The sequence below is a fragment of the Mytilus trossulus genome, chromosome 14, assembly GCF_036588685.1.
Source record: "Mytilus trossulus isolate FHL-02 chromosome 14, PNRI_Mtr1.1.1.hap1, whole genome shotgun sequence".
NCBI classification, from domain to species: domain Eukaryota; kingdom Metazoa; phylum Mollusca; class Bivalvia; order Mytilida; family Mytilidae; genus Mytilus; species Mytilus trossulus.
Genome location: NC_086386.1, coordinates 79,135,611 through 79,146,088, shown reverse-complemented (window position 1 = coordinate 79,146,088; position 10,478 = coordinate 79,135,611). Strand labels below are relative to the sequence as shown.

At 32.1% G+C, this 10,478-nt stretch overlaps 1 protein-coding gene across 1 annotated transcript; it reads left to right on the top strand.

Moving 5' to 3' along the window:
* The first annotated feature begins 356 nt into the window (after positions 1 to 356).
* On the top strand, positions 357 to 6,323 carry LOC134695802 (EGF-like repeat and discoidin I-like domain-containing protein 3). The gene is made up of 4 exons (XM_063557219.1): positions 357 to 397; positions 1,839 to 1,970; positions 4,839 to 4,958; positions 6,218 to 6,323. The coding sequence occupies exons 1-4, from the start codon at positions 358 to 360 to the stop codon at positions 6,226 to 6,228; spliced, it is 303 nt and encodes a 100-aa protein (XP_063413289.1). The 5' UTR covers position 357; the 3' UTR covers positions 6,229 to 6,323.
* The last annotated feature ends 4,155 nt before the right edge of the window (positions 6,324 to 10,478 follow it).

Sequence of the window (10,478 nt, the reverse complement as noted above, 5' to 3'; positions counted from 1 at the left end):
CTTTTGGTCGTTGAGCAGCTTCATATTTTCTTGACAATACAAAGTGATTTAAACGTTCAGCTGATTTTACGAGGTTACCTCCCGCTAGTGTTATGTACCATATTAATGTGTTCACACGGATTTAAAACGTTTATAAAAAAACAACATAATCAGTATTGGACACCTAAACAATGTTAAGAATCTATTGAAAAAAATCTTAATGTAAAGAAACTTTAAAAACTAATTATAAATAATAATAAAAGGTATATTTGAAATGATGATGGATGTATAAACTAAATACCTGTAACACTTGGTAATAGTTAAAGCATTCGCTTTTTTTTTCCATCAGACCCTTTCTTCGGAGGACCAATGTCCAGTATGACAATGACTGAATCGCAAACATTGGTTGCTGTTGCAGGTAAATGGAATTACTTTACGATTTGTGTATCAATAACAGATAAAACTTATTCCTGTAAACACACATGAAACAAACAAATACATAGATTAAGACCAAAATAATTGTTTTACAATATTTTATTTCTGAAATACTGCGGTATGCAGATTTCAATTCTGACATATTGCCTAAAGTCAATTGAGAATTATGTTCAAATATTAATATACTACAACTGTCATGGCTATGATACCTCCATTTTGTTTTGAATACAAAATATTATTAAACAGTGCAAGTTGTACAAAGTCCATTTTATGTCTATTTGTTTTGACCTCACAAGGAGCTTTTTCGAGGTTGACATTTGTTCTGTTTTTGTGTTTCAAAATATGTTTGCCATATTCGTTACAAAAGTAAGCTGCATTGCTTATCAATTTAAGATACATTTCAGTCGAAAAATCATCGTTATCTGTATTAATCAGCTAATTGTCTACGTGACAATATGACACACTGCTTGTATATCTGACGCGTACAAAATCACAAATCATTATTTAGAGCATTCGTTTTCTTTAGCTAAGGTGAATGAAATACACAGTTTTGATAAAAAAAAATGTTAACATTTTCGCTGTTATACATGCATTTAAAGAAATTTAGTATATACAGTTAGTGAATTGAGCATTGCTTGTAGTCCTTTATTATTTTATGTATCATTGTAATGTTGTTAAATGTCTTTTTGTTACCTATTCTGACATCAAACTCGGTCTTCTTTTGAACTGAGTTTTACTGTTCGTATTGTTGTGTGTTTGTCTTTTCTACATTGACTAACGGTATAGGGGAAGGGTTGAGATCATAAAATCATGTTTAACCCCGATGCATTTTTACGCCTGTCTTCAGTAATTGTATGATATTAAATATAAGTTTCCTGTGTATATTGGAGTTTAGTATGACGTCCATTTTTACTAAACTGAGATATATTTTTAGCTCCGTTCTTTATTTCATATTTAGGATGTATTTATTGACAGTTAAATCTCTGATTAAGTTAGCACCAATCAATCAATTGCTAAATGTTCCTAAAATAAGGCAAAAATTAAGTTTTCATTAACCAAATTGAAACAACAAGTAATTTAACGAAAAGACATATAGACACTTTAAAATACATTGATTAAGAAAATATTTAAAGAAACGTAGGAAAAAATATATACACGGCGGTTAAATACCCTACATGCCCTTGTATCAGAATATTCAGAATACATAGAATCATTAGTTTCGTTGGTGCAAATTTTCGTTGATTGATGATTACTTGCATTTTCGTGAATATTTGATTTCGTGGTTTTGTAAAATTCTGCATTAATTCCTAAAGGAAATTCGCTATTCGACGGACACTTTAGTTTTTTGGGATATTTACGAAATTTATTAAAATTGGCATCCAACGAATAATACAGAACCCACAATATATGTTTTGTCCTTGCAGCAGTAGCAATGGTCGCAGTTGCAACGATGATGAACATGGTATCAATAACAACGACAACAACGACAACAACCTCTCCAAACATTGCACCAGTGATTACAGCGAATGTCCCTATAGAAACTACCACAGCTCCAAGTATTATATTTGCTTGCAGTTTTAACCCTATCCTATTATGGTTAATTCTTGCAATATTATCTTTTTAAATATAATCATCTTACCTGGTCCTCCTTAAAGAAATTAAATAGTACATTTTTGGCAATATTTCAAAGGATTATCCCTTTACCGAAAAGCTTGTGCAGGCGTGTCATCGATTTCCCTGACAATTGATTGTAGGTACGGTACGTTACATTTTCTACACAGTCTCTGCTCTAGATAATTTTGTCTTTTGTGTTAGCATAGTTCGAAATGCATTTTAAAAACGGATGGAAATTATGTCGCTATAACATTTATGCAATAAGTAAAAGTTCATAATGACCAAAAGAAATGTTCTCAAAAAACAAGACAATATCACGAACAATGAAATACAGTGTTGCCACAGATATTTACAATATAAGGTCAATTTCAGGAAAATATAAACTTTTGTGTATGAGGCTGAGAAACCGTTTTGCGTTGAGTACAACAAAAGTTAATATTTTTCTGACATTAACCTTATATTGTTTTTATACTGCAACTTAAATTAATAAATTGATAGCCTTTTAAACTGTAACACAAATTTTAAACTTATTTTCATTTCTTAATGGACCCCTCATTGTGGAGAAAGTTTTCGATGATGAAATTGACATTATACAAAATATAGCTTTGTTACTATATTTAGGAAATAAAAACAACTATAGTTGCAGTGTAAATAGTATTACATGTATATATCTGATCATTGCTGTACATGTATAAATATTCTCGTTCATAACTGTCTTCATTCCTACGTTAACAGGCTTTTACTTCTGGTATAAAAGAGGATCTTATTCAGATTCGTGCATACTGAAAACCCAATAGCACAAAGTTAATAACGCAAAAAAAAACCAATATATAAACCATAGAAAATGAAGACTGAAAGATCACAGGTCCAATAGAATTGTGATCTATGTGACACATAGCCAAGTACTCAGCACTTTTTGTGCTGAAATGAATTATCATTGATATTGTTATATCTATAAAGACATATCATGTTGCGTGTTTGTGTATAACGTCGCCAACTAATCGATATATTATGCAGAATTAAAGGTTGATTCATGGTATATTGCCTTATTGGATTGTACAATCACAGTTCACATTCGGTCTACTTCATTGCCTCAAATTGCAAATTTGGAGACCGATTCACAAGTTATTCGAGAGCCGTGGTGTAGTGGTTAGTGCATCGGACTGCTAACACAAAGGTTCCTGGTTCGATTCCCGTTGGGATGAAAATTTCAGGAACTCAAGTTTCGGCTCTCTCTTGACACCATTTGCAAGTAAGGTCTTAAGGAAACGATGATAGTCCGTCGGAAGGGGACGATACATAGCTGACCCGTGTTAAGAGAGAGCCATATCTCTTGCACGTTAAAGACACCCTTGTAGATTTCGAAAAAGAGTAGGCTAATGCCGCTACAAGGCAGCACTCGCACCCGCAAAGTGGAAAGGGATTAATATAAGTTGCAAAACTTGTTTCCCAATCCACTCTAAATAAATATGTTTAAACTAAACAAGTTATTGGTTGGACTGTATATTTATTTAAAGAAAACTTAGTGATTTATTGCATTATCCAAAATATTCGGTGACACAATATTTTCTTTTCATTTTCTTAAAAAAATATCATATAACCTTTCTTTTAATACTTTATTTTAGAGTTTTATCTCGTAGATTTTTTATTATTCTCAACAATAAGTTTTGTTCATGTTAAACCTCATTGTACTATAAGAACCTGTATAATGAACGATTTACAAACACTTTCTCTTGTATCTACGATAATAATAACACCAGAAACATTATTCGATTGATCATATATACTATCCTTGTATGTCATTTTGCATCATATAATTCAATCATATATATTTTTTTTTTGGGGGGGAGGGTTAGTTTGGGCTTTTTTGGAACAGTGGGGGGGGGGGGGGGGGGGTTGATAAAATATAAACGCTGAGAATGACAGGTCTTCATTATCAAACAAGTTTTGTGTTATATTCTTCTTGAATACAAAATGTGCATGTTAATAATTATAAAATGAAGAAAAACAAAATAAAGAAGAAACACAAAAGAAAAAAGAAATACCAAATGAAGAAGAACACTAAATAAAGAAGAAATACAAAATACAAACAAATAACTTTAAATACCAAAACATAGATTTTAGGGTTATCATAGGGATATCTCTTGAACGTTAAATAAACAAATTATGAAAAATGATCATGACTCGTAGTCATTTATGGTTTTAAGTTGGAAGTCGACTTTGTGACGTTTGGATAATCATTCATACGACTTCGTCAATGAATATATCATCTTGGAGTTGTAAAACAAAACAATCATTCACACTATGGTTTAAATTCATTGACGACCTGTTTCATGATATGTGGTAAAATATAGAGCAATTGGTTAATCAAGACGGATATCTGAATCACACCTACTTTCATTAGAAAACGAAGACTGACAAATAAGTTGAACTTTCCCTTTTTCAGGAGTGAAATATTTGTTTGTGATATATGTGATATTTTCAATGTCTTTCGTATTTCGTTTTATAAAACTTATACTAAAGTTGAAAAGCTAGAACAATAACAAACTTGCTGCAGTCACTTTATATAGGGTCCATAATTTGATACCAGACAACATAAACAACAATTTATTTATAATTCTAGACCCATGTGCATCAGCACCTTGTCTGAATAACGGTACTTACCCCAACATGCAATAACGTCACGTCATTGGTTAAATTTCCTTTCTTTATAAAATTTTAAACCAATAACGACGTTTAGGGGTACATTTTTTAAAATATTACCCAGAATGCATTAGATTCTGAAACGGCGTATTTTTTTATAATTTCAGGTCCATGTGCATCAGCTCCTTGTCTGAATGACGGTACTTGTCAAAGGCTTGGTAGTGGCTTTCAGTGCAATTGTGCAACTGGATTTAATGGTATCACGTGCGCAACAGAAGTTACTAATGGTGTGGATTTAATTTTTTTTAAAACACTACTAACTAATTAATTACATTTAATTGTATCTCCTCAAATAACTTTTGAAATGCATATTTTCCAACTGACATTAGTGCCTTAGGGTTTACATTGTATTTTCAATTGTGCATTTATTATAACTATCTATTTTGGGGCTGAAATTCAGCTTAATTTGTGAAAAATCATACAGAGTCAGGGAAAAATATACCTAAGAGGATATCACTGCCATGCTGGACTTTTTAATTGACAACATATTTGTTGAATTTTGAAGTTTGGTCTTCCAACAGACAACAGAGAAAAGAAATTAGCCCAGTCTTTTAATTTCATCTTTTGGTATATTGATGATGTACTGCATCTTAATAATAATAGATTCAGGGATCACTTACATTTAATATATCCAAGTGAACTTGAAATTAAAGATACTCCCGACACATATAAATCTGCTTCATTTTAAGACCTTTTTCTAGAAATGCCTACTGATGGTAGGTTGAATACCAAAATGCATTACCAACGCAATGATTTTAATTTTCCTATATATAGATATATGAAGATGTGGTGTGAGTGCCAATGAGACAACTCTCCATCCAAGTAACAATTTGAAAAGTAAACCTTTATAGGTTAAAGTACGGCCTTCAACTTTCCATTTATGTGTAGCAACATCCAGCGGCATTAGCATATGGAGTATATGTGTCTCAATTGATACGTTACTCTAGAGCTAGCTCAAAGTACGTTGATTTTTTTGAACGAGGACTACTGCATTCTCAGAAGTTGCTAAGACAGGGCTGTGAATCAATCAAATTAAGGTCATCACTCAAGAAATTTTACTGTCGCCATCATGAGGTGATTGGGCATTATGACAAAAGTGTGTCAGAATTCATATCTGATATTCTTCCTCAGTCACAATAACCTTCCATTATTACTGAACTGACCAAAGAAATAACACGACAAGTACCGTATACGGTGCAGGAAATGCATACCCTTCCGGAGCACATGACGTCAATTCCGGTTTTCAGTGGAGTTCGTTTTGTTTCTTAATTATTATTTATAACTATTGATGAAAATGTCCTTTGGCTTTGTGAGTCTTTGTTTACTCCTTGGTTTTGATTGTTATTGTCTTATGTGTGTGTTTTCGAGTTACAGTTTGTTTCCTTTCTTTAATATTCTTTTTAATTATTTTGTAATGTTACTTTGAAAAAAAAAGTTGTGTGTTATTTGTTTGTTTCATCCATTCATATATTTTTTTATTTTTTAGGCAAAAAATAGTTTTCGTTGACCAGGCGTTAGAGAGACATGCATTCGTCAAACTGTGTTATAGTTATTTACCTAACGATATAGTGTCATTGAAATTTAGAAAAATCATCACAGGAAGTTGTGAGAACATTAAAAAACTGACATTGATAAAATAAAATAAACAATGTCATAATGTTCAGGCTTAAATGAGTTCTTTAATGGTGTAATTTGATGCAAGAATACAAGTAGGGTGCTAAATCAATAAATTTGATCGATTTTCCTTAACGGAATAACACACGGCTATATTCTATATCATTGAATAGAGGAGAACAATCCCCATCGAAATAGCGTTGTCGTCGTTGTCTGCCGAGGTCAGGTTTTTTTTTTTTTTATTAAATCAGGGTCAAAGGTCAAAGCAAAAACTCAAGAAAAATGCACAGTCACATTTAGATGGCTTGTTTCTCCTATAGATATGCGTTTGGAGCAAAATCAAAAAAATAAAATTTATAGAAACATTTCTTTTGTATCTACGTTTAAAATTTATTTTATATTTTTATCGCCAAAAATGACTTTAGATTGACCTTTTGCATAAAGGGTGCAAATTTGAAATTTTCAAACAGCTGTTAAATAACATTGACCTTGGCCTTTTCAATTTCCAAACTTGTTAATTGTGAAAGTAAGAACTAAATATGTTTTTTATATCATAACTTTAATCATTTGTCGTAAACAAAATGTGTTTTTCACGTCTTTTGATAGTAAGGTGTTCGTCAATTTCATGGCAAATATTGAAATTTCTGTTATTGGGTTTGAAAGAGTAAATATAAAGTATTTGTTACGAAATTAACGACAAACTTGGTTGAATATAAAGCTCTGTGTATATCTTTGCTTTACAGAATGATGTAAAAAAAGTACTGCAAACAGAGAAAAAAAAGGAGGGGGTAAAAATTATGAAAACAAAACGTCTATTAGAAACACTTACGGATGACTAAAAGAGCAACATTTGGCTATATTAGTACATATTGTACACAACTAACAAGTTTGGAAAATGAAAAGGTCAAAGTGTTTGTGTACACATTTTACAGATGGCAAACCCGAGACAAATTTCGTGGAAAGGTATATAGCGGCGCAAATCTCGTGTGCACGTTATAGTGCCTGTTTTAAACCATAGATCATGCGTATGTTTCATGGAGGGGAAGTAACGAACGCATAATATCAGAACATCTGAATATTGTGACTTTATTATTGCCCTACCTTTGATTCATTTTACACTGAACTCTTTGTCTACATGAATGCCATGTTAAATCATGTGAGTATCTACTTCATCGGGCGTACAAAATCATTCTTAAAACCTGAACACTCCTTCTGAGCTTAGGCCCTTGAAAATACTAGCTAGAATATTACCTCCTCGTGTATCATAATAACTGTTGATCGACCATGATGCTGAACAATCGATTCGCGGTGAAATCTTATTAAGGCCTGCTGGTTCTCACTTATTAGAAAAACTTATTCCAGTTTAAAATGTGACCACCTTCTATATATGACCTGAAACATTTTTAAAGACGAACAAGCACTTGATTTTCACCTTTAAAATAACTGCAGTTGTGTCTGCTAATGTCAGATTTATAGCAAGAATGGTGGTACAACATTTTGTAATCATCAGTATAAAGATGGTCTAGGTATGAAGCATTCTGCAATAAACTATTAGCTTCGATAAGGCTTTTGTTTGTGCTAATTCCTCACTTATTAATAAGCAATCCAGTAGAAGAACCCTGACTTTCACATACTTATCCCATTGTATTCCATTCCTATTTCGTTTCTGGCTTGATTGGCATCGTTTAACAGGACGGTGAATGTGTGTGATATTCCGGGTCGGAAACGTGACCAAAGGATTTGATTTGTATATTACAATTATGACAAAACTATCAATTCATAAAAAAAACAATTAAAGTTATTAAAACTAAAAAAAAAATATTTCCAATTACAAAACAACGATCTTCAAACTAACTGGACTATTCGAAATATACAAATCGACCATACAACAAACCAAAAAAAGGAAATGAAGTTAGCGACTTAGTTTAGTTTGTCCTAGTTGATGACCTGATAGTATAAGCTACAAAACGATTAACGGCACGGGATAAGGTGTCAGACAATCAATTACTACCTCCCTCCAATTTAGAACGTAAAAGTAGCCCTAATTTGACACAAACTAGTGCTTTTGTTTACCTAAACTAACCAACAAATTTTCAGAAATGTACTTTTGGTGAAAGAAAAATATATCTAGACCATTTTGAGCCAAATTTACTTGTCTTTTTTTTAAATATAGAGGATTAATGCGCTCCATAGTATACTGATTTGAGATTTCTAGAAAAAGCAGGGATTATTTTTGGAGTACCTCTGATTGAAGGTCAGTTATTTTGTTTGATGGCTATAAAGGTATGGTGAAAATTGGCATGTAGAAAGCTGATACATGTCCAATTCAGGATATACCTGGTTTCTATGAAGTTAAATTTAAGGTAAAATATTTAGAAAGCTGTGAAAATTGCAAAATTTGGTTGAACAGATAGGAATTTTTAATTGGTGGTCTGACACCATAACGCGTGTTTGAATCTAGGCACTACATTTGTGTTTTAAATCATTGAACAATTTTTCATAGTTTTCCAAGGTTTAAAATGGAATTTAGAATTAAATTATAAGAAATGACAGTACAATTTTTTTCTGTCTATTCGAAATAACATAAAAATGTGGTACATGCACACTGTTAAAAAACCCTTTTTTTTTCTTCGTTAATTTCCAATATTGAAGTTATTTATATACTACAGTCCCTCTTGACCTAAAACTATAACTTAAGTACTGTGCAGCTATATAGACTTGCATAAAAAAGCAAATATGGTCAGTTTTGGTTAATGCGGTCAAAAGATTTTATTACACGACTCTGAAGTATGAAAACTACTGATATGTGTTTACAATTCAATACTTTGAATAAAAAGAGGATATGCTGGCACTTTAAATTCATGTGAACAAAATTTTGAGGTCATTGTTTTCCAATATTGCTGTAACTTTTATATTACAGTCCTTATTGACCAAAAATTATAACTGAATTACTGTGCAGCTATATACATTTGCAGAAAGAAATAGCAAATAAGGTCAGTTTAGATAGATGCGGTCAAAAGATTGTATTACACGACTCAGTCTGAAGTTTGAAAACTACTGATATTTGTTTACGATTAAATACTTTGAATAACAAGAGGACATGATGGCACTATAAATTCATGCAAACAAAATTTTGAGGTCATTGTTTTCCAATATTGCTGTAACTTGTATAATACAGTCACTCTTGCCCTAAAATTATAACTGAATTACTGTGCAGCTATATAGATTTGCAGAAAGAAAGTGAAAATAAGGTCAGTTTTGGTTAAGGCGGTCAAAAGATTTTACTACACGACTCAGTTTGAAGTATGAAAACTACTGATATTTGTTTACGATTAGATACTTTGAATAAAAAGAGGACATGCTGTCACTTTAAATGCATGCGAACAAAATTTTGAGGTTATTGTTTTCCAATATTGCTGTAACTTGTATATTACAGTCCCTCTTGACCTAAAATTATAACTGAATTACTGTGCAGCTATATAGATTTGCAGGAAGAAAGAGAAAATAAGGTCAGTTTAGATTGATGCGGTCAAAAGATTTTTGTATAACAGGCCCGTCCGAGGTATGAAAACTACTCGTAAACAGATACCACATTTGCTTACGATTCAGTATTTTAAATAAAAAGATGACATGCTAGTACTATAAATTGAGTGCAAATCAAATTTTGAAATCATTAATGTTTTCCAAAATAATTGGTATCCTTGCCTAAACATAAACTCAATTCATGCAGTGTGCAGCTAAATGTATATAGATTTATATGATGAAATCAAATATGGTCAGTTTAAGTTTATAGTGGATCAATGGCAGATCCAGAGGGAGGTTCGGGGGTTGAACCCCTTTTTTTGACGATCAATGCATTTGAATGAGGACATATAGTTGGACCCTCCCTTTCTCCTTGGTTTGAAACCCCGCTTTTTAAAACTGCTGGATCCGCCCCTAGTTGTTTTGGCCGGAACAACGTATTACATCAAGGTCAGATAATTTTGTTATGTAATACGAGCCATCCTGACTCCCGGAATGACAAATGTAAACAATTGAAATAATGATTAACCCCAGCCCCTAATATAAACGGCCCGATGTTCAAAAAATGAAAGAAAAACAAATCACTGAATAACATAACTGTCCAAATCAGT

Excerpts from the sequence above, each read along its gene's own strand:
- LOC134695802 (XM_063557219.1), top strand. The coding sequence starts at position 358 with ATGACAATGACTGAATCGCAAACATTGGTTGCTGTTGCAG. Across the intron at positions 398-1,838 it reads AACATTGGTTGCTGTTGCAG|CAGTAGCAATGGTCGCAGTT; the intron begins GTAAATGGAATT and ends TTGTCCTTGCAG. Across the intron at positions 1,971-4,838 it reads AGAAACTACCACAGCTCCAA|GTCCATGTGCATCAGCTCCT; the intron begins GTATTATATTTG and ends TTATAATTTCAG.